This window comes from Rhopalosiphum padi, chromosome 2 (genome assembly GCF_020882245.1).
Source record: "Rhopalosiphum padi isolate XX-2018 chromosome 2, ASM2088224v1, whole genome shotgun sequence".
Taxonomy (NCBI): domain Eukaryota; kingdom Metazoa; phylum Arthropoda; class Insecta; order Hemiptera; family Aphididae; genus Rhopalosiphum; species Rhopalosiphum padi.
In genome coordinates this window covers 61,245,059-61,272,499 of record NC_083598.1, presented here as the reverse complement: position 1 = coordinate 61,272,499, position 27,441 = coordinate 61,245,059, and the positions used below count along the sequence as shown (strand labels likewise).

Below are 27,441 nucleotides of genomic sequence, written 5' to 3'. Positions count from 1 at the left end.
GTGCAGTTCTATCCTAATTATCGTTTTACGATTTACCTACATACTCATATCAACGTAACGTGACGAGTGTAATATTTCCGGCTTATGCAAGGTTTTTTCTTACATGGGATCTACAAAATCGTTCCATTTCCGTGTTAGGAAGGCTCCGTTTTATTGAGGTTCAACGTCTATATAAAACTATACGAACATGTCGGGACCATAGAAAAATTCCGTATTGGATAGTTTTTCGTTTTATTCAGGGTCCGCATTTCACAGTTTTCACTATATATACGACGCGTCTAATTGTAAATACGAACTTATTTTAATCATTGATATATTATAAATATAGTACAGTATGGTAAATTTATATTTATTGCAATATACATTACATATAGGTACTTGTACTTACCTAATTGCATATACTTATGATGAATAATCAACTTTTTATAAGACACATTTTTGGACATAAATATATACAATGAAAAATTGAACCATTTTTTATTTTTGTAATAACAATGATAAATAAATACAATTTTACAACTTTTAATTTTTAATTTATTAAATACATGAAATAAGGTATAGTGGGCTACTATTACTTAAGACTTTAAGGTTGGGTGTTTATTTAGCATTTTATTAAATGTATATAATACCTGATATCTATTTAAATTAGAAAATGCATATAAATTTATTTAGTTATTTGGGTGTAAAGATAAATTTAATATTTTACATAATTTAAATAAAATTAATTGTTCATTTAATTTTAATTTTTTTTTCTTAAGTTATTAACTATGGGTAACAAATTATTATCTTAATATGGTACCAGTATACAAATATTTGTTAGCTTATACTTTAACAAAATATGATAAATTTTTAGAGTTAAATTGGAGAATCATTAAAATTTATAAACAAGTACAGTGGATTACGCTTAATGTGGGCACCGGTTAATATGGGCATCCACTTAATATGGGCAAATTGGTCTGGTCCCAATACAAATAATTAATAAAAGTAAAAAAACAACTAATTTCGGTTTTTATGAGCAATCGCTTAATGTTGGCAAACGGGGCTGGTCCCAACGTGACCACATTACCAGAATCCACTGTATATTGTACTGATATAAAATGATATATTATAATTAAGTATTAACGATTAGAACCATATTATGTATTAGTAGTATTTTGACTACTTACTACTTATAATGGTCTAATTTTATCGTGCAAACTTTTACTCTATTTTTGCAGGACTAGAATTAGTACCTATAATAAGATTACTGAATAATACATTAACGTTTTGTTTTTGTATTGATGATAAATTAATATTAAAGTAATTATAAAATAATAATTCTACGAAAATTTAATTAACATCGTTTACGCTTTCGAGAAAAGGTTATTGTAGTTTATTCGTTGATAATAATATCTAAGAATATTAATAGAAAAAAATAGCTAAGACATAATACTAATGTTTATAAAACACTTTTTAAAAATATGTTCCTAGACATTTCAGAGGGGTGAGCTGCAGACATTTTAAATAGCCTTAAATACATCTCTGTTTAAAAAGTTGTTTGTCAAAATATTTGTTATTAGAATGTCATAGTTTATTTTCGTTTTCGTTTTTGTCTGTGTCCCTTTCCATAATAATTGGATGGTGTAGGGTCCAAGTAGAAATTAAATACCTAAGGAAATCAAAATTCAAAATCCGTTTTAATTAAATTTATCATCTTTAAAGAAATATAATTAAAATAATAGATGAACCTATGCATAATAAATATACTAGCTAGTGTATTATATAGAGGGTGATTTACTTATTTAAACTAGGTACTCACCTCATTTTTATTCAAATTCTGATTTTAGAAAATTTTAAGACTATTGTGTCTACAAATATTTAAATTGTTATAAAGTATTTTGTTTCAACAAAAACTTTTTTTTTTTCAAATAAAAACCACTTTTTATTAACAAATAACAGATTGTCTGTAGGTACTGCATCGTCTACGGTCTACTCACTATGTACAGTGAACACTCCACAAACATTTTAGACTATAATATTTTATCAAATACATTGAAACATTTCCTATTTTACTATGATTTTTTTTTATCAAAAGTTCTAAACTATAACTAAATACTAATGTATAACTAAAACAGGAACTAAATGTTTTTATCAGGATAGCCATGTGCTATTTAGTCAATAAAATGATGTACTTATTCTAACTAATATTAGTAATATTTATTTTACGTCTTTACTTTTTATGCTATACAACAATGATACGATTAAAAAATATTAAAATTATAATAGTAATTATGGGCTATATAACTACTTGCATTGGTTACATTACAAAATAATTGCCATTTAAAAAAAATAATATTTTTAACTAAGTATATTATAATCGTTATAATTTTAAAGTCTTACTTTTTCGAGCAAAAACACATATTTTTAATAACGATTTTTAAAGTAAAAGCAGAATATTTTTCATGTAGAATATTTTTCAGGTATATAAATTAAATTTTGAATAAGTTGTTAATTATAAATATTTAAAGTTCATAGGAGTAGAGTATTCTTTTATCACTCATATCTACGCATTTTAAAAATAACATAAATTCAATTTTTATATATAAACATTTTAGAAAATTATTCTGCTTAAAGATATTAAATTAAAAAAAAAAATCAAAACTTAAAAAATTATAAGAAATATAGTTTTTTTTTCAAAAAATGTTGTTTTGTAATTATTTCAAATAATATAAGCTATAATAAAATACATTCTTAAACGCTAATGTTTTTCATGATATTGGTGTTAACTGTTCACCCAGTATATTATGTCAACGACCTTGTACGCCTTACACTCAAAGAGTTAGTATCCACGTGTTGACAGGGTTACGCTGCTATGGAATAAATCACTATTCAGATATTTGATGTCAGACAGTGCGAGATCGCTAACCTTCACAATGATCGAGGCTTATCAATCATCATACATTACAAAAAAACAATTATAACATAATTAATTTATCTAAATTAGGGTTAAACATAGTTTTAAATTAACATCCCATAATGGGCCACAATTCATAAACTAGCAAATTAAAGTTCTGTTTTTCATTAATTGAGAAGTGTTAATTTAGCAGTTAAATATATTTATTAAGTGGTGTTTACTTGAAATTTTGATACAATTTATTTATTACAATTAAAATATTAAGAAACCAAATAATTCATTATTTATTGTTATGAGTGATGAAATAACTGTAGTTAAAAAATTGAAATATTTAATTGTATTTGTATTGCAGATAACGACTATTTACATTTTATAGGTGGTATATGATATAAATGGTTATAGATATTTTTGACTTCGCTAATTTGTTATGAATTGAGATTTTGTTCAAGATTTAATATTTTTTTAATTAATTAAGCCATTGTTTTTTAATTAAATGCATACATTTTTTCACAGATAATTAAAAATAAATTTACTAGACCATAAATTGACTAATATAGACAATTTTATTACAATTTATATATAATATACATAAATTCTAAATTCCAAGTAACATTTATAATAATCTATAAGTATACATTTGTATAATAAAGTAATATATTTATTCATTATCAATAATATAGATTATTTGGATTAAGAAATATTATAATCTGGAATTCGGAACTGAATAAAGAATATGGAAGTATATTATGTATATGTTACATAATATAGATACGTATTGAATATAAAACTAATGTTTTTATTATGTGTTTCAAGAAGTCACGATAAAAATAAATGCACTAATGAGAAATGTTGCATAAACATATTATAAATATTGCCATTAACTTGAAATATTATTTTCAAGCTGATTATTATTATATATATATATATTTAAATACCTGTTTTTGATAGGTTGGATGTAAGTTTCTTGAATATACCAGTGTATGGAATTTTCAGAGAATGCCTGCATCATAAGTACTGGTATATGAAATGACTATGACATAGATAGAATATTTTTTAAACTTTAAGACTTAAGTTAAATTTACAATGTCTAAAGTTCAAGTAATTTTCAACCGAAACAGTTTTATTTGAAGTATTTAAGTGGGACTTATATTGTTAAAGTACTATTATTGAAATGCTCACGGATAACACCCAACGTGTGTATTAATTAAAATAATGGTAGATAAAAAATAGCTAAAGAATATTATTAAAAAATATAAAGTAAGAGAGAATTTTATAATCATAATTAATAATTGCACCTATTAATCCCACATTAAAATAAAAATACACATACAAGATACAAACCTCGAGATTAAACTATTGATTTACAAAACCTATATGGACCTATGGTCTTTAACTATAGGGAAGTTGTAAAAATGTATGTTAATTAAAATTAAATTTTCAAAAATATTATCCTTAGGTAATTATTTAATGTTTAACTATACATTTTATAAAGATCTAAGAATAATTTAAATACACAATAAAGCTAAATATTTTTGTAAACATTTTCATAATAAACTACATTACCATTCTAACCAACTTATAAAAATATAATAGTACTTTTCCATTCCAAGTAATCCTCCAAGACGCTTAAAGTGTAAATTTTATTGCAATCTTCTAAATGATTAAAATAACATTAATTATAACGATTATTATAACATTAATTTCAATAAACAATTTTACCTAATCAAAAAAGGTGATTTCATCAAGATCAATGGGTTGCTTCTTTAATTCTAAAAATTCAATGTATGTAATTATTATTTAAAACATTTGCTTATCTGGGAATATTATAAAATATATATTATAGAAAAAAATATATTTTCAAACAAACGGGTTATTACCTGTAATTCGGTAGCAGTCCATGGTTTAGCTTTATCTTACCGACCTACAAACTCTTAAAAAGACTTCTTATAATTTATTACTTGAGAGTTCGTTAAAGTTATTTATTTTTTGATTTATAACATCTGGTACATCTTATATACGCTGTGCACATTAAATTGAAGCCATAAAAATACTAATGAAACATTTCGTGGCCATATGAATTTAATTAATAATAAAAATTATTCTGGCTAGCTTTATTGACTTAAGTTATGACTTATGACTATAAGCTAACTAAAAAATATACAATACTCACAACAAGTATGTATACGAGTATAAAAACCCGGACAATGGTATAATTAAATATAAAATAAAAAAGATAATTAGAAAATTATAATTGTCTGTATAATTTCAACTATATAATAAGTAATACAATTATAGACAAATATATTTAGGTATTAGTAAAAATAGAAGTATAATAGCATTAAATAATGTTTAAATAATCAATAAGCATTTACCATAATGTTCTTAATGATAAGTTTCTCTTATTTTAAGGAATAAACAATCTAAAGTCAACATTTTTTTATATTTGTTTACTATGAGAAAATGTACTAGAGTATTGTAAATATTTCACAATAAAATAGTTAAATTCTCAAGGACAGAATTACAATAAGATTGTTAGATGTGTATTATATATTAAAGGGTCTTTATAGTGTATGCATTTTAACCCCCTAAGGCCCTAACTACTCACGTTTTATAACAAACCTGCATATGAAAAACCTAACTTATGGAAATATAAGTTTAAAATCCAGAAAAGTTACTATAATGGATGTGTTAAATTTAAATTAAATGATAAATGATAAATTTTTTTTTACAAAAAACAATTCTAAGAACAAATAGTGTACATAAATATAGTATTTTTTTTCGTTATTTTTATTAGTTTTCCCGATTATTTTTCAAAACATTGGGAATTGTATCCTTTTTTTAATACTTTTTGAATTATACTAACTAAATACAATTTTCTACAAGAAACCATCCTAAAAATTGAATATTTAAACTTTTTAAAGCTCTTAAAGGTGACAAAGATAGACACAATAAAATATAAAATAACAAATAATAAACATACGCTCTTCACAAAATTAAAAAAAAATTTACATTTTCATTAATTTAATACTCAAACTACTGAAGCCGTTTAAAATTACACATTTTATGATTCATTTATAATTTGTTGGCTAATTATAATTCTTCCAAAATTTATTAATAATGAATTAGGTAAGAAATAAAAAAATTAACTGGCGTCAATAATTAATTATGGTGTAAATTATAATACAACGATATTTAAAAGTAGGTGTACCTAACATATATTGTAATAATAATTTAATATTATATACATCAGTATATTTGATAATCTTTTTTTTTTTTTTTTTTTTTCTTTATTAATATATATACAATCTGTACACAAGGCACAATAAGAATATAGGCTATAATATTACAGGAGGAAAATCTTGAGTGAAGAAGCCACCCACTGATGACACTTCGTCTTTTATTTTACATACGTATATGTTATTTTAACTTATACAAATATTTTTTTTTTTTTTTTTTTTTTTTTTTTTTTTTTTTTTTTTTTTTTTTTTTTTAAGGGTTTATTTGATAATCTTTAATATTATAAATATATATATGACTCAGACTAAAAAGATATTAAAAAACAAGTTTTTGTGAAGTAAACTGCAAATATTGAAGAACAAGTTTGGTTTTTTTTGAAGAGAAAATTAATAATTTTTTATGCATGACATTTAATTAACTGAAAAATAGTATTATACATTATTATATAAAACCAGCGGTTCCAGAATGAATTAAATGTGATATAAAAACAACGATAAAGAATACTCCTTTATTTATATATCTATATATATCTAAGAAGAGACAATGATAGAAAATGCTAAGTATGAACGGAAAATCGTATGAAAAATATCAAGGAAGAAATCTATGCACATAATACACACATATTAATCAGCGTTTGGATAGTATATCGGATGATGTGAACAATGCATAAAACCATGAATTCCGGCCAAATCGTACCCAAATTTTGATACCTGTTGTCTCCCGAAAAAACCAAAATCATAATTTTTGGCAAATTTTTGATGACGAGGTTTATCGACGCGCCATCCTTAGGAGCGTTCTCTGCTGTGTGGCCTATCGCATCGCAAACCACACGAACTTGCGTGGTATTTCTATTTAACCGATACTTGTATATTGTATATACTGCAGAGGGAGCGAGAGATTTAATACTGATATATATATATTTATATTATATTCAGATAGATAAAGAAAAAGAGATGGAACGAGAAAAATACGCACATATTCCTAACACACACATACGGCTTGGGCCGCTGCTGCTGCCGCCGTCGCCGACATAACCGCCGACGATAGGGTGTTCGGGATGGTGGTGGGCGGAGAGGAGAGAGAGAGCGTCTGGTTTATACAGGTGTCTAGACGGTAAATAAGCAAATCCTTCTCTCGATCGCTCTGCTGTTAGGTCTCGTCAACGCGCACGCAGAGGCCCTCGACACACACACACAAACTCAGAACGTGTGCGCGTGCGCGCGCGCGCGCGACTGAACGGTCGTATCGTCAACGGCCGGCGGTCACTGCGCCCGTCATTACTGTTGTTGGAGTGCTTTTTTGCCTCCATCTCGTCGTCGTCATCTCACCCCTCTACCCGTTCCCTTTGTCACCGCCAGTATTTCTATATAAGCACACACACACGTATACGTATTATATTCCGTATTTATTCAAATGAGAGACATTTCGCAGCATTGTCCGACGACGGCCAAGACGACTGAAGACGACCAAGACGACGACGACGACTGTTGCGACGACCGCGAGTGCAGTTTACCGTGGCGGCCCGTTCTTCGTGTAGTTGCAATAAACAGACCGATGAACCTCTCGAGATACACTGTTGAAGAGTAAGCGGCGGCGGCGGCGTCCTAAACATCGTCGACCGCAAGTACGACGTCTGTCGGACACCAGCTATATAGCTGCACCTGCATAACCGTTCCGCCGCCACCACCGGATGCTGTGTAATATTCTTGCCCCGTGGCATCCGCCGCCGTCGCCGCCGTTGGCGTGCGCTCGCCCGCCCGAGTGCATTTTCCGAGTGGTCACTATAATATTTCCGACTAAATGAGAAACGCCGCACCACCGCGCTCGCACCGCCAAGAGACGGCGGTCTACCGTCGTAAGTCAGTCGGCGGGGCCGTCTGCAGCTGCCGCTGCCCCGTGCGCTGGCGATGTTATTATATTCTCCACCGCCACCGTCGCCCCTCTTGCCCACGCGCGGTCTCTTATAGTTGTTTACTATATTATAATAATATGTATATATGGAGACTCGACCAGCGGTAACCAGCTGCGACGACCAGACGTACCTCTATAATCTATATAGACATTAACACGAATATAGATTATAATATACTATATATAGGATAACCGAGGTTTTAGTTTTAAAAACGGGACTTACAAACCCCCTTTCACATATCCATCCAAGAAGAAACGATATCACTACAATACGTCTGCTATGTGATCACAATTAAATCCTCTAAATATCGTAACATTTTTCCCATTTTGGAAACTTAAATTTAAAATTACGACTTACAAATTGTAACACACTTTCTTAAAGCATTTTAAATCTAAATATTTGTTTCAAAATATATATAATAAAATATTAGTCACACCGCGAAAAGTAAAAAGTTAAATTATGCTTGTACTTGTGATTTTGAATTTATCAATTAGTTTTAGATTAAGATCATAGTTTATTATTGTCGTTCAAAAAAACGTTTTATTTTTGTTGACTAAAATAAAAACAATTTTGGATCGCAATATGCATACACTCAAATAAAAATACGAGAAATAAAACAGGACAAAACAAAACGTTTCCATAGTTCAATCGGAATTTTGTCGGTAAACTACGGTACACAATGCTGAAAACAGCAACAACCCTACTTCAAACGAGGCGGATGGTCACCCTATATATTATGCACCCACAAGTTTATAATCACCAATAACTGTACGTAAAAAACCACTGTACAATTTCGGTGGACAAAATAACTTTTGGGGCTTTTACAATAAAAATGTCTGCACTGCTAATTTCTGTTTCATTTTTATTTGTGAAAGCTATAAAAGAACTTATAAATGATTTGTTGGTGTTAAATACTGTGTTTATAAACTGTCGCCAAATTTTCAAATTATCAAAGTTTCTTATGTGTCTTTGTTTTTTTACTTCATCAGTCTATGTGCGCATAGTGTAAAACGGTGAAAGAGTTTTGGTATTTTGGCCATGTTTATCATTTTACCACGTTTCGATTATATAGGTATATGTGTATGTGCCGATTTTTGATCATGTTTGCTGGTTAAGTCTTTTTCTTCTGTTGGGTGTTGACGCACAATTTCATACTTTTAAGGATTATGTACTGTTGTTGGGCTTGATTTGAGTTAGAAATATTTATAGACACTTTTATTATTTCTGTTGTTGAACAATTTTATGATGGTTTCTGTCGTAAAAAATCATACTGAAGGACTGTAATATCATAAACAATGATTACACATTAAGCTTAATCTTCTATTATATATTTTTATACTCTCTCTATAATATAGTATAGTCATTCTATAGTTTAGACTGAATTCTGATAGCATTAGTCATTTTACATACAAACAATACAGGATGATGTATATGTATATTATCATCTCATATAATAAAATATAAAATACATTTTTTTTTCTGTTATTTTGTATTAAATTTTATACTAGCAATGTTAAATATATAGTAGAGAAATTAGCATAATTATTACAAATTTTGAAATTTATATGTATGGAGTAATTTTATGAAGAATTCAAACTAAGGTAGATGAGGAGGATTATAAACAATACAATTTAAAAATAATAATGTATATTGTATAATCTATGTTTTAATCAAAATTTACCAGAAATTAAATATTGTACCTATTGCAGTACTCAATGATATTCATAACAATATATTATTTCTGACAATTTTAATATTATTGAATTACACACTGTTGGTGCGTTAAGTCAGAATAATATTTTTCTTATAATTTTTTTAATTATAATTTTATTAAGTAAGAATATCGAGATGTTTTATATTATATTACTAATTATTAAATAAGGATAATCAAAACTAATATTTAAAGATTTTTAAATTATTTTCGGCAATCAATATTCAATGTATAGTACTGGTATTTTCCAGTATTGGAATTTAAAAATGCATGCTGCATACTAATATACTTGCACTATGTAAGTTAATAATTTATATACCCCCTTTTGTCTTCTCGTACATAATTATAAAATATAACTAAATAAGTCATTAGCTATTTTATTTTTAAGCTAGAATTTAGATTAAGCTAAATTGACTTAATCCCTTAGCTAGTATTATGCATTATGTGTTTATATATCTTTATTTTAAAATTATTTTTATAAATTACATGGTTTGGAATATAAACTGCAATAAAGATTTTTTTATATATGTATAAATATACTATACGATTGGTTTTAAATATAATATTAATAATACAAATATATAATATGGATTATGGGTATAGCCAGTATATGTGTACTAATGTACTAACAAATATAACATTTTAATAAATAAAATAAATTGTTGTACAGTTGTCATAGCCAATTATAAATGATTTAATCAGACAGTTATTTCTTTTAACTAGCTGTTTTAATTAAATAACTTAATGGGGACCAAATTTCATATTGTATGACATAAAGAGATGTTAATAAATCGTCAAATAAACTGAACATGACGAAAAACCTATAATATTGAAGAAAGTATTTTAAGCCAATTTTAACAATTGTAATTTGCACCACTAAAAAGTATATTTAAGTATGTAGATATGTAATCTACACTAAAATATAAAACAACAATTATTTTATTTGTGCCACATCTTAATATTAATTTCGGTATTCTGCGACATGATAGAACGATATGGCATATTAATATGTAATCTGCGCCACACTTTCAATTTCAATGGTTGGAATTTACCTGATCACATAACACACAAACTATGAATACATAACATGGACTAATTCATAATATACACAATAAATTATAAAATTCCTAATTTTTACGTATTTTATTATTTATTGAAATATTACCTTCTTATTTATATAAAAAGTACGTATACTATATAGTACACAAAATTCTATTAAGTTTTACTATATTATTCATTATAAATAGTATATAATACTATAAAACCAGGGTTATGACTTATTGGTTTATGATATACATTTATCTTATATAAGTCGGGTTCTTAATAGTAAAATTTACATTAATGATATAAAATAATGTTTTAATAGAATATATTTGAATAGCAATTTAATGATAATAAACATAATTTTAATAAAAAAAAAATTTAAATTAAAATAAATTCATTAATAGTTTATAATTTAAAAATTATAATTTGGTTAGATTTGGGTTTTTATAATAACCAGTTTTAAACAAAATGTTATCTCGAGAAATTTTGTGTACTTGATTTTTTCATTTATTTGAATTGATAAGCTCTGAAAAAAATATAATTTTTAGAATTATTAAAAAATTATGTTTCTTTAATAACTAATATTTAAATACGGAACCTATTTATAATTCCATATAAGACTATTATTGTTTTTAAAGTTTCATTATTTAAGATTAATAAAATTAATCACTGAACTAAACTTGTTTGCCTATGTAATATAATTATTATTAACACATTCATTTTATTTGTATCATATAATATTATAACATTTTTTGCAAAATTATTATTGGATGTAAATATGAATAATAAATAATTAAATGAATATTATTTTTACATAATTGATTAACACTAACGACTTATTTAATGTATGTATTATAGTGTAAAAGTATTATTGACCATTTCGTTGAAGTTAATTGTGTATTTTTAATATACACCATAATTGCATTTTAAATGAAAACTATTTATCGCGTTCAATACATATTACAGTATAATATTATACACTATAAAACAATTAAATATAAATTATAAAGTGTGGGATTGTATAATAATAATAAAATTCAATCTGTAATAATTATGTTTTGGGGCTCATTTGTATAATAATATGGGATACAAATCGACGCAATCGTGAAGTACTAGTAGTAGTAGCGGTGAGCGTTAGTAAATCGATGGTTTCCACGTTCGATAGTGTCAGTGCATTTCACATGGCGGGAACGGTCCCATGCACATTCTCTGTACCTGCTTGTGCCGAGACGGTTAACAGTCCGAAATTGACGGTGCCGAATGGCACGGAAGTCCGCGTAGTTTACATTTTGTGTGTTCCATGGTTGAATAATTTTAATTCGAAATATTTACTACAATATTAATTATTAAAAAGCGTTTAGTAACGGGAACGATTGTTATAATATATTGAACACGTTGGATTCATAACCACTAGAATATTTTCGTCTTTTTTATAAAACTTTGAACTTTCGGAAGGTATGACATTGAACGATTTTTTTTTACAAGAATATAATAAATTACATTTTATATCACAATTATTTCTTTGTTTTTCATCTTATTTTTATCTATTTATTAATAATAATATTTATTTTTATTAACACTAAATTAATTTATTATTTTAACCTTTACACAGATTCTTATGAAAATATTCATAAGACTCTTAAAAGTATTTTAAATGCTTTTCTTCTTTTTAAATTTAATTTTAATAGTAAAGACAATAATTACGAATTTATTTTTTCCAAAGATTACAAAAAAAAAAAATTATAATATGTACAAGCATATAACTTATTTATCGTTGAACATATCTTCCAAAATTAGTAATGTTAAGCAGCTAAAATAAATCAATTCAATTAAAAGATTTATAAATGAAGAATAGTTATTTTTAAATAATCAGTACCTATATTTAGTAAAATTCAAGATAAATAATTTGTGCTTATTAATTATTTGAAAACTTTGAGATTAGTTTTATTTCAACCACTATATGTAAATAGATTAAAAGATTCGATATATATTTACACAAACACAATAAATGTATTTTGTACATTTATACATATAGTGATATTTTAATCTGTTTTTTAAACTTAATTTAGTAATATTTTATATGTCTAATTGTTAGCATTGAATTTTACTTAGTAGTTAGATTTTAATATTTATAAATAGTTCTTAAAGTAAAAAAATAGAATACACTAAATATAATAAAAAATTTAATGTAATAACAGATTATATTAATATGAAATAATATTTTTTATACATTATTTATATTTGTAATTGGAGTTGATCAGAGAAAGGTACAAATAAAAATAATCACATACTTATAGATAGTTAGATATAAGAAAGTAATATTATAATGTTTAAAAACTGAAGTGCATATCATGGCCGATGTAAATAACGGTCTGTACTCTATACAAAATATAATTAATCTCGTTTCTTATTAATTTTCAGTGAAATAGGTTTGTATATAAAGTGACCCATTGAAGTGATTTTAAAATGTGTTCAAGTATCTAATAATTTATATAACTACGTATAGTACAATATTTAAAAATATGGTAAATGTCACTTAAGTTGTAATAGGCTCGAATGGTGTTAATAGGATAACACGGCCAGACAGTCTTTTTCAAAAAAAAAAAAGAAAAAAGAAAGTGTATATGTTTACCACTTATATGATATATATATATAATTTTTCTCCTACGTACATTATTATTGTTACCATGAAACTCTTATTGCAAGTATATACAAAACGTCCGTGGCCAAGTAATTAGGTACTCGTATGTCAGTTGCAAACCAATCGCGTAATCTTCGGAGGCTGACGTCACGTGCCAAGTCCCATGAGAAAATTTTTATCAGTCGTGATAATGAATTTTTGCCGACATATCTGGTTATTTTTATCACAGAGACACCTATATTACAGTGGTTGTGCGGTGCAGACATAAGTCACAGGTGCATATATGTGTGCGTTAAAGGTAGACGCAACGTTTTTCGTGAACCGACTGCCCGGCGGATCGCAGCGGTTGGTGCGGTTCCAAGTGGAACGGTTGCCTCCGCCTACTTGACTAGCCGTCGATAGCAGTTCAAGGCCGAAAAGCGCATTTCCCGTGTGTGCCGGGAAGCGTGTGTGTGTGTGTGTGTGTGAACGAACACAATACTAAAAATTAGTTAGAATTTTTTTTTTAATGAAAGACGGCGACTGATTAATGATGTACGATAAAAAAAAAAATGTAAACACCTATAAATGAAACCGATGGTAGAAGTATATTTTTTCTATGGAATATTTTCTATTCATACTTTTTATGTTGAATGCGCTTGTCCAAAACAATATAGTAAGAATATTAAATAGAAACATACCAAAAAAAAGTCCTTTCGATATTTTTATCGTTTCCCCATAACGGCAGTTTTCATCGAAAATATTGTACATAATATGCATTATTATTTATTAATAAATCTATAGAAAATAGAAATACATAATGTACAATAAAAAATTGTCAAAACGACGAGCGTTCATGGATTATTATTTGTTTAATGTGTTTGTATTTTATTTTTATAGGCGACGACCGTTTCAAAAATGGTGATTCATGCACATCAGCAGAATGGTGTCCTCAATTTATCACGGAGCACGTTCACTCTATGACGATCTGTGGTGTGGCCTCCATGAAGAGCATGTACCCGGTGGCTTGGAAACCCAAATACTTTTTGTTCTCTGCCATCCTACACGTGTGCAGTTTAGACTTGGTGTTGGGTAAGTGTAACCTTGTTTGTTATAATATTTGTAGTAAGTATTTAAATTTTCTTTAATCAAGGAAAATGCAGCTAGCCATAGTTACGAAGGTTGTTATATAAACGCGTTGCAAATTGCAATAATAGTGCATATAAATATTATAATATGTTTTACGGTCATTTTGATATTCATCACTAATTTGTAAATACAATGCAAATTCACCTAGGAGGGCCTCTCGTAAATATCACAACATATACGGTGGTTTATGATCGATGGTAAAAACGTAAAATTATTTTAACGATTGGCTTTATAAAGATTCTCTGTAAATAAAGTACATCCATATGTATTGAAATGACAATAATATAGTATCTAATTTTTATAATATTATATTTACTTGTAATAGTTACTATAGGTGCTCATATATTTGTATTTAAATTCCAAAGTTCTTTGGAATATATATAATATAAAATACATTTTAAATAGAAGTATTAAAGTATTATTGCAAGGTTTAAATCAATATATATATATATATATATATCAAAGTCTTAAAACAGTTTAAATAATACAAAAATGTATTGTAGGTAGTTCCTAAGATAATACCGTATATATATATAGGTACCAGTTGACCATTCTACATATTTCCCATATAATTTTAATGGCATATAATAATAAGTGTACAATATACATTATACATGGTATACTTACTACCTACACGTTTATAATATTATTATGTAACTCATTTTAAAATCGCGTTCGAGAGCTGGACACAAGTCAAACTAATGTTGATACTTGTTACAAAACAAGTATCAACATTAGTTTTTTCAATATCAGAGTATTATCAGAATCAAAACTTTAGTATAGCTTTCTTATATTATAAATAATTTTTAAAATTCGTTCAACTTTAGAATTTTATGTATTATTTTTTTAGTTTAGTTATTTTTAGTTTAACTAGTGGTTTGTCTTTATATGGTCTGGAAAAATTAAATTCTTTTAACTTAAATATTAACCTAAAATTAATATTATTATTTTTAATTAAAATTAAAATTTAAGATTAATTCATTTAAATGGATTTATGTCCTTATTACATTCAGCTACTTAGTAGTCATTACATTGACTTTTTTATTTTAAAAATGCTATAAAACTACGTAGCAATTGTTGTCTACCATTTTTCATTATTTTTTTTTCCTTCTATACAGGAAGACCATAAATGATCTAAACGACTAGATCCAACGTTATAATATTTTTTTCTAACCCCAGTTGACGATAGAACATAAACGATCTTAGATAAAGCATTGTATACAATAACTACGTTGTTAAATGTGACAGTAAAATGTTTGCTACTAAATATTTAAAAAGTTAAACTCAATAAAATGAATATTAGGTATATTATTTTATTTAAAGTTTAAACAGGTTATAGAAAATTAGTATGATTATTATCTGTGAATATCTAACAACTAATAAATAAATCAATCACTTATAATATTTAGTTAAGTATAAATTATTATTTATTTATAAAATCATTTTTTTTACAATAATATTATCATTGATTATAAGTATTTATTTATATTGTACATAAAAGTTGGTACGTAATAAATGTAATATTATATCATACAATTAAATTAATGTTTACACCTCTCACAGTGAACTAATTTATTAACAATAATTCATGAATCGTTCATACAGACACGATTGTTTAAGTATATCTATTGTTTTTTGTTTATATAATATAAACATTGTAGGTACAATATGTACATGTTTGGTTTGGTTAAAACAATATTTATAAGATTTTTCTAGATTCTATATATGATCATTTTACAAATATATAATAATATATATATATACATTGTATATTGTATATAGTTAAAATATAGTCTATAATAGTACATTTTTAATTAATTTAAGTTTAAAGCTGATAAAGGACAATTGAGGATAATCTTCTATTTCTTGTTTGCTATTATACATTATAATAAATTAATATGGTTAACCAGGTTAACCCACTATACATTTTAGAGCATAGATTCTTTATTTATTATAATTGTTGTATTTGTAAAAACAAATAAAAATGCATGAATTATAATAAATTCATAGAATAGTATTTTTTTACTACGATTATAAACATGAAACCTATAAAAAGTCGATTGAAAAGAATTGATGTATGAACCGAGGAACAGTTTGAAATTGTTGACATTTTTTTGCAAGCAAACAGTTGTATTTTTACTGTACGTCTGTACATATCATGAACTAAGAATCTAGACTTCGATAATTTAATTATTATTGTTATGAGGCACTGTAAAATTGTTGTTTAACGTAGCAATCGTAACCACGAGTCATACTTCTTAGAAGTTACATGTACGCGTATCCTCCAGACAGACGCTCCTATAGACATATCATTACGCAATTACAAATGTTTGTTCTTGTGTCCGTGATTCTTTATTTCACGTTTCTTATTATTACTATCTGCGTAAATACTAATATTAAAAAAATAAAATAAATGTGTCTCGTCTAATTTTTATTTTTGCTGTTTATTTTATACACTTCCAGACATAATAATATTATGCACACGCGCGCGCACGCAAATCAGATGACCTTGCCCGGCGCGGTGCCATTAACGGTATTCCGCCTGCACCACCGCAGTTGTTGGCGATTATTATTACTTTTTAGTCAATTCCGCATCGTCTCCTCTGACCGCCATGGCAGTGGCGGTACAAGTCAAATCCTTTTGACTGATTACTATAGCAGATCATCACTATATGTTATTACCGCCTATACGTTTTTCATCAAAACATTATCGAGACTGATCAAATCGGACACTGACCATAATATTTCAATAACCTTCCCCTTGTTCAAATCCCCTTCGGTATAGCACTGGAATTAATGTTTAATACTTTTTTTTTTGTATATGCATTATACATCAGTTCTAAATTTTAGTTTTAGAAGATAAAAAAGTAATAAAAAATATGATAATTTTCATTATCAAACTAATTATTTCATAATAATACATTACAATTATATTTTAGTATAGATATAGTTTTTAGCATGCTGGGTTAAGTTAGATTAGGTTAAGTTAGATACACACAACACACCAATTAAATAAAAAAATTAATTAGTTATATTTATATGTTTAAATTGATTATTATATAATAACCATTATATGAAAACATACAGTTTATAACTTTTGATTGAAATAGCAAGTTCAAGTATTGTATACATAAACAATTTTTTACTGTTATTTCGTCTGTTCTAAAATATGTCTAATCAGCTGCAAATTTATAAATTATTTGTTAATTACATTTTTAAGATATGGTGATTAACTAATTTTTCATACAAATTTGCATGCATTAAATTTAAATTTATTCTACATGTGGTAATACTAAAAAATATATAATCATGAGGTGTTATTTTGTTTACTAACTCAAATTCATGGAAAACTATTTTGAGTGTTTGTACATAATATATAATTAATTTTTCAAGTACTTTAAAACTAATTGTTATTTAGCCAAATTAATGATTCTGTTTTCTGTAGTCATTTATATGACGAGACTAGCAAATACGTATCTTACATTATAATATTCAACATTTTATTTTTATAAATGTTATTTTAAATAGTAAATTAATTAATCAAATACACTGAAAATTATACTAAATTATGTTATTTAGGTCTGTTTAATTACCAACTATTACAAATAATACTAGAAGTTATCTGCCATCGAAATTTAAGTCTTTTATGTATTAATGATTGCATAATATGAACCATGTAGTGGAAACTTATAGCTTTTTCTATAAATGTACTCAATTAAGTCAATGGAATATAATTGTTATGTTTACTTCTATATTAAGTTTTCTAACCGTTTGGAATTCTAATTGTTAATGCGTATATTATTTTTAAAATAAATAATTTTCATAGATCATATTATATGTAATTTATTGTGAAATTGACGATCTGCAACAAAAAGTTAGACGAGTGAATCAAAAAATATCGGTAACAGAAAAAAATTGTTATTAATGTTTTATAAAATAAGAAAAGTTGACATATTTCTTAATCGTGTAAAATAATTTACAAATAATTAATATTTCTATTCCATTTTGGTTATAATAATAAAAATCACTATCAAAATATAATATTATTTTAAATTTAGAAATACAATATTTGTTTTAAACAATATCATACAACTGTACTAGTATAAAACAAAAATAAGAAATCACTAAAATTATATGTGTAAAAAATAGTATTTATAATTTTTAATTTCCAGTTTTTGGATCATTTGAGTAAACTTGCGAGACAAGATACGAAGTGAAATAAACAATGTGAATTGACACTTTCATTTGTTTGACAGTGATCAGCGATGAATATATTTTTAAAACATCTAACTTATTGAAAACCATAAAAAGCTTATAAAGTATTTTTATGATAAAAAAAATATATGTATATATATAGAAAAAAATATAGAATAGAATGGTTCTTATTATGAAATTTCTCAGATCATTTAAGATTAATAATGTTAATAATAATATAAATATTTTATATTATTAATACCATTCTTATTACTTATTAGTTATTAGTATATATCTACATATTAGTATTTCGTATTGAGTATAAACAATTATATACGTAATATCCATCATATTATTATATTCATATAATTATTTTTTTATTACATTGACTATTTATTTCGTAAATGAAAGAAACAAACTATGATAAACAGTTTAGTAGAATTATATGAATCTTGGAATTAAAAAAAGATAATACTCAGGGAATATATTTTTTCCATTATGTACCAGGTGTTTATAATGAATTTTAAAATTATAAACGAATAATTTGTTACCGTGAGCAACATTCTTGTTTTTTTTCGCGTTCGCTTTAATAGAAGCTTATTTATTGCGTATATAAATCATTAGTGTCTCTGTAAGGAAAACACGTCTGTGTGCGCAATAAAGCACCCAACAGTCACTGACGCTTTTTGTGATAACCACAATATGCGTTCAGTGTTTCGTATATTTTGTTAACAACGATTCGCATATTCAAAAGGATTTTATTATTAATAATTCTTTTTTTGCCATTCACATGATGTCTTATCGAACAATAGATATATGACGAATATAGTGTCAACGCCGTCTGGCTTCCCAGACACATTAATTTTTCATATTTAATCCCATTTGCTGTTTTGACGGACGATTCGAGTATAACTATGTAACTACCTACCTTTAAGAGTGTAAACATGATTTTTTTTATTAGATAATATTTTTTTTAGACGTTTCTTTTAAAACGGAACCACAATTAATTTTAAAAGTTCATAAAATGATTATCTTTTTCCTTAATGTTACTTTTATTTGTATACTCCCACAGTCGATTATTTTTCATTCTATAATATTTGAATTTAAATTATTTTATTTCTTATTCTTACTCGTGATGTTATTTTTTTTTTATTATTTAACTAATGGAATATCTCCAGATAAATGAACTATTATTACAATTTACTTTATGATATAAATTAAAGACGATTATATTATTTTTTATGATTTTAAACGAGTATAATTTTTTTTTAAACTTCATAAAGGAATTATTTGTCAATAAAACTTACCGAATTCTAGTCAAGAAAATACCACCCAACTCTGGTATTGGACCAAACTTTTTTATACAATTTTATTTTATTATTTATATTAATTATTTAATTATTATATTAATAATATCAGTGTATTTAATATTTATTTATTGTATTATTTTGAATTATATAATAAGTATAATATTAAATATTGTAGAATTTTTATATTTCTATATAGGCTTGTATTTAAAAACAAGTATAATTTTTGGTCATTAGTTTTAATCAACCAATTAACTACAAATTGCGTATATAGTTACAATATAAAATTTATAAATAAATGAAAATTTACAAATTCGCACTTACGCTATTTAATTAAAATTTGTTTAGACAGAATATGAATACTACTATTTTGAGGGACAATAATCTAACTATACTGATTGATTATTTTAACTATAAACACTTATTATTTGAAAGCTATTGTTGGTTTTGAAAATATTTTATTTAAATACATTAAAAATTAATATTTTTTAAAAAAAATCAATTTTTTACTATTTGTATTGTTATTGTTTTTCAAGTATTAACTATTTTAACGATAACATACATTTTTAATTTTATTTTATTAAGCAGGAGAATATTTTTCTAAGAATTTATTTGTATAAAATGGAATTTTGAATGAGTAGTTAATTACTTATAACTTATTTTAAGTATTAAGAGTTTAAATTTAAGTGGTGTACCATTTTTCGTGGACCCTTGAGTATTCTATTTTACTCACCATAACTTAAAATACTCAACATTTAACATAATCTTATATTATTAAATACTTATAATTAATTAACGTCAAATTTTGATTTGTATGCATAACAATTTTCTGAAAATATGTAGCTTTAAAATGTGAAATAATAACGTATTCATTCAAAAAATTCAAAATCTTAAAAAATAATAATGATAAATAGATTTTTATAGTTAACTCAAATTATGCAAAAGAAATATTTTCGTAATAATGACTGTTTACTATTAAAATAATTACTTTGTATAAATAATATTTATAATAATAATTAAGATACTATTTATCATTAGGAAAATCAAATAACAATTTAATACTTACTACTCTTTTTAACTATAATCAAATATTGGTAGAAATTTACTTAGCAAACATAATATATTAAAAAAAAAAAACAATATCTGGAATGGTATTAAGTATAATTTCAGTAGCTCAGTTGACCCAAGTTGAAACAGTGTGTTGACACTATAAAATACTACATGTGTCATGTGTGCATGTAATACCATTAATACGAGTATGTTACAAAGTTTTTCAAAAAGTAATTTAATGGTATATATAGGTATTGTTATATCATTATTTTGATCAATTAATTTTTGTTTGAATGTACATATCCAATATCTACATTGTATACATAATATGTACAGAATATTGAATAGATGTCTATCGGTTATTTCCAAGTTATGATGTGGTATAATATGAGAACCTATGTCGTTACGATAAAAACAACCATCCATTGGTGAGTAGATATTATATGGGAAAATATCTTCGGACGAAGGTTTATTTGCATCAAGGTCGTGGTTACATTATATCGAAGCTGAATTGGTGCCGACAACAATAGATTCAACGGAGACGCTTCAAGACATCAATGAAGAGAGGTGTATCAGACGTACAGGATCCGTCTAGCCAAAGTCAACTGCGGTATGTTGACTTCGCAGCGGGGAGACGCACCCAATAAAAAAACCATGTTATCATTGTAAAACGTCAAGCGACCAACATTTAACCGGAAACGATTTATCTCTTGTTTACGACGATTACACATATTTTACTTGCCCAAACTCTGAAACTAACCAAAAGTATTATGTGTTATACAGTTTGGTTCTTATATATCGAAACAATTGTTTTCTCGGTAATTATCCTATATATTAAAAAATATTATATTATTCATTTTTAGAGGGTTATTGTAGTCACTCGCAAAGTGTGTATACTATGTATACGGGTTTGTATTTTACATTTATATACAAATCCTAACTAATGCTATTATATAATGTTTTCATAAATTGGATATAAATTGATTACACAAAACCAAAAAAGTTCATAATTTTTCATGAAAACCACCCTATTTAAATAACAGCTGAATAATATAATCTCCACATTATTATTGTTTTTTGTAGAGTAGGTATTTTTCGAAAATATTTTTGAGGTAATATAGGTGAATACTTCCTAAAAAAAAGTAGTTTAAAAAATTCATATTTTTTAGCAAAATATCTAAATAAACCATAAATAATTAAAAGAAATCGAAATTTTGTTTATTAATTGCACCTAGAAAAAATATTTATAGGTTGTATAGTTTTAATTATTATATTGAAATAATAGTCAAAACATTATACTTTTCACAAATGGTTATTTTTCCTTGATTGTTGAAAATAAAGATTAGTAGTTTATTATTTTTGTTAATTTTGGATTAAAATTAAAATCACACAGTACCTACTATATTTTATTTACTATTAATGATTCGTAAAATCCAGTGAGTATATAATTATAAATTATACATCCATTAAAAAATACAATTCCTATTATTTTTAAACACGATTGAAAGAAAAAAAACGTGTTTTTTTTATTCTACAAAAATATAAGCTTGTGTACTTCGTCTTCTTCTAATATGAACGATTTATTATATAAGAAATATGGCACTGTATAATAATAGGTGTATAATCGAACTAAACACGTGGAAAATAAATGTCACTGTTAAACAAATTATATACCTTGGTTAATTTATTTTAACGTTTACATATAAAACTACCTATCGTGGTATAGAACATCTTTATGTAAAACTTAGTCATATATTAAATAAAGTGTACCTACTCGTATGGTATATGTTTTTCACGAATATTAACATTTAAAATAATTAATGGTGTAGACTAATTGTTTAGACCTTGATGTAACGACTGTACTATTTAATGTCATTTTAAAATTCAATAATTTTATAAATATAACACTATATAATCATTAAAAATAAAACCTGTGTTTTCAGGTGAGTTATAATTTATGAGAATTATTTTTAAGTAAACAACTGCGCATTCAAACAGAAAACATTTGATCTATAGGGTATATAAATAAATTATTTTACAGAGATAATTAATATTTTACCCATTAAATTCTTATTAAATATAAGAAATTGATTTTTTTACGTAGAATTCAAAATGTAATATACAATATTATAATATAACAAACATAACATTATATATAATATTATAATACAAGAATAATACATTTCTATCGTTAATAAACAATAATTATTGTTTATTAATATTATTATTATTATTAATATCATATCCATTGATAATATTCAATAATAATAATAATAATAAAAAATTATATACGAGTATATATTAATATTAAATTATAATTTATAATATTTATGTATTATTATAAAATCTGATTGGTATTTTGTGTATGATATTGTTATATATTTGTTAATGAATTCTTAAACCATGTATTTTTACGACCTCCAAAAATATTTTATAATAAATCATGAGATAAATTATTTTAATCGTTATCGTGTATTAAACTTCACTATATTGTAATCTATAAATCATAATAATCTACAGACGTTAAATTATAATTAACAAGTAGATAATTAAATAATATCAAACAAATATACATCATTTGGAATTAAAATCAATAGTTAAAAACAAATTAGCAAAAGTTATAAAAATAATAAATATCGAATTACAGATAATATTTTTTTGATATCATTTTAGTATAAATTATGTCTTGCAAAAAAATATGACTAGTTTAAGTATATCATCATATTATTAAATGGAAAAATGATATTAATATTATAATAAATATAACCAAAAAGAAATATGACGTTGTTATTGTTAAACATATTTGTTGATGGACTTACCACTGAAACTTACAAGCTATCTAGGGCCTAGGCAATTAGAATATAGCATGCATATTAAAATTTGCAAAAGTTTTGTCCGGTATACTATGTAATATTATTATTTATCACGTATAATGTTATTGAATGCGTTACGCCGCCGTCGTTATTTTGCGGATGGCAATGAAGTCGACTGCATCATTAAGTGCATTTAACAATAAATTGCCTAATAATTATTATTAATACCGTTTTTTTTTTTTGGTTCAACTTAAATTATTTGACTTTGTGTGACTAAAGAAATCTTTAAGTACCACGGTGTACCGTGTGTAAATGTCAGTACATCAATGTTTAAAATATTTAATAAAATTAATTTACTCGAAATTCGCTTAACATAATATTTTTTGTAGAATTAATATACTATTATATGGTGGTTAATCGATTGTGGACATGGCGATTAATAATTTCTTTAAAAATATTGGTTATGTTTGGTTTTCTTTTTAAGCTACTGTCGTCGTATATAAAGCTTTAAATAGTGGGAATAGTGGTTATTGTACTATAACACAATGTTAATTATCCAATCTATAGGTATAACGGAATTATATGCTCTATAGTAGCCCATGTACCTGTGTTTAGTATATGTCATTGTGTGTAGAAAAATTAGTGATACTGAAAATAAATCGTGTCACGGAAATGTTACATAACTGTGTCAAAGAATTAATATGGCAACGAGGATTTTGAAGGAATTTTATAGCTTTGTCAATATATTGTTATATTTTATTTAGATTTCCCGATGAAAGTACCTATATCAAAATTATTTCACCATCTTACTATCTAGAATTTTAGTTGTATAGTAACGGTAATACTATAAACGAGTAGTTTTTTTTTTTTTAATTTGTGCATTACGAATAACGTATATGAATCTAATATCGTTACAACACAAACACAACAAACACTGTATTAATTTTTGTATAACTAAAGTAATTATATAGTTTTAAATATTATACACTCAAAATTAAATTTTGAAGTTATTATTATTTTAAAATAATTAAAGTAAGTATCTATTCATTATTTTATGCAATTAATATGTATATTATTTTAATTTAATAGATAAATTTAAACTTTTTAAAATATTTTAATTTTAATTTTAAATAATTTTAATTTAATTTAATTATATAAGGGTTACATTTTTAACTTATAAAAATGATTAATTTGTTATGAATTTGAATTTAAATTTCATCGATGTAGATAGGTATTAAGATAAAAATAAATTCTATCTCTTAATAACAAACACTTATATTCAGCCTTGTAATACAATGTATAGTTGACAGTAATGATAACCATCTTATTGAGCAATGTTCCTAAATGGAAAGAATTCACTTTTTTTTTTGAAATATTACTATATACTTAGCATCATTAAGATATTAATATTCTGTTCTGCTATCTAATATTGGTTGAAAATACTGTTATTTTAAACATTTAGATTATTGAGCTTCGTTATGTTTTAGTAAAAATTTAATTTCCAAAATCTTAACCAAACAACTACAAAAAATGCAAGACGTTAGGTCTTTTTAAAAGAAAAATTTAAAAGGAGGTCACTGATAGATAAGAATTGAATACGTTGTTAAGTTTACGATTTTTAAGTGCTGATGATTGCAACTTTATAGTCGAAATACGTATTGCTAAGCAAAAAAGATTTTTAACATTGAAAAGATATGCTTTAATAGAATTTAAAAATGTACAGTAATAATTTAAATTTCAAAATATTACAATTAATTTTGTAATAGTGGCAATGTAGCATTGACTAAAATTGTAATTAATGATAAATAATTTCTTGTTTTTTAAATGTTTTTATTTTGTAATGAATTCTTAGTTGTATCTAACCTTTTAAACTATCACATAAATCTACGACATTTGCATTCAAAATAAACATTTTTTTTTTTTAATGATAAATGTACATTTTTATTTTTTAAATATTTGTCTTTCGAAGACTACTCGTTTACAAAAACATAGTAAACTGTTTTCACTCATTCCTATTATTATTATACATATTTCTATTATTTATTGCCAAAAATGGAATATTATAAATATATGGTAATTCTACCCTCTTTAGTATATTTTAGTATGGTGAACCATGGTAACTTGCCAAAATGTGGATTCTAATTTCGCTTGTTTACCTACTATTGTTAACTGTATAACATTTTTTTCTAAAATATTATTTATGAAAATATCTCCGTGAATAGGGTCAAGTTGTTTTTTACTCGGAAACTACAAAATTAAATAGCATACAAACAACAATTTTTAAAAGCAAACATGTTAATATAAAGTTTAACCATATAAATATTATAAAATGATTATTGTCATTTAATATTTACTTAAAATAATAAATATAGTTTGTCAGACTTTTTAACTCGTGCATTATTCTTAATTGTATAAAAATAATTTACAAAAATTATATTATTAGGTAGGTCTTATATGTATGTGTTAACGTTAAGTAATAATTATTATTGTTGACTTTGTAAATTATCTAAAATTTAATACATATAAAATAAATTGCTTAGGGGCCAATGACTATACGTAGAATGTAGTTTACATTCTTATTTAATTTGTTTTATTACTTACACAATCCGTTACATATATATATATATATGTATACTATTTCAGAACAATAAGTGAATGTGATATCTATAATGAACAAATCAAGATATGTTTTCCGAAATGAAGAATCCTCCCACTGGAGGAACTTTGACATAAAAGATAAATCACAACAATTAATTTAAAGATACGCGATTTAATTTAAAAATTTAAAAACAACCAAAATTTACATATAGATATATACATTTATGTATATCAACTTATAAGAAGTATAATGTATAATGTATACACGTTCGGATTAAGGTTTTAAAAATGAATGCACTATAATATATCATATGCTCTGTACATACATAATTATGGCTTACAGTTAAACTCGATAGGTACGTATTTCACAATATATTATTGAATTTGTTTAATATATGCACGTACTTACAGCTGCAGTATGCAAGTTAAAAAAAAAAATAATCAGATCTTGAGTGATAAATGTATTATTATAATTTATTTCGACTTCAAATAATTTTTTTAAAAATATATCTATAAATTGATTGTTTTTTTATTGATGTGTGAGTTATGCATATATATAGATAGGTTAGTATTGGAAGGAAATCGATATGGAAATTAGTTCTTTGATAAACAAGTACAAGACATGTACTTATGATTTGAATAGATTTCGGTTATAAATTTATAATTGTGTAGTCAACGATTTTATCATTATTATTATCACACTGATCGGCGCATAAATTCGTTTAGTATTTGTATACATTATACACATATACATATAATATAGGGGATATATATAATTTGTACTGGTCATGCCGTCGTGGTTCTCGGTGGCTATCGTTGCGATGGTGCATAATATGATATCTATATGTAATTATTGTTATTACTGTTATAAGATTAACCGGGTTAATAGTGTAAAAAATACAGTTCGTTTCGA

At 25.2% G+C, this 27,441-nt stretch overlaps 1 protein-coding gene across 5 annotated transcripts in view; it reads left to right on the top strand.

Annotated features, from left to right (window-relative positions):
* Positions 1 to 27,441, top strand: part of LOC132921650 (follistatin-A) — a 79,747-nt gene that overhangs the window by 16,675 nt on the left and 35,631 nt on the right. For 2 of the 5 annotated variants that reach the window (XM_060984793.1, XM_060984791.1), the window contains exon 2: positions 14,318 to 14,509. In XM_060984793.1, the coding sequence (XP_060840776.1) occupies positions 14,398 to 14,509 (112 nt within the window). In that variant the 5' untranslated portion in view covers positions 14,318 to 14,397. Of the gene's footprint in view, positions 1 to 11,966; positions 12,253 to 13,881; positions 14,094 to 14,317; positions 14,510 to 27,441 lie in introns of those variants that run through there. The other 3 variants (XM_060984792.1, XM_060984790.1, XM_060984789.1) reach the window with 3 other exon arrangements.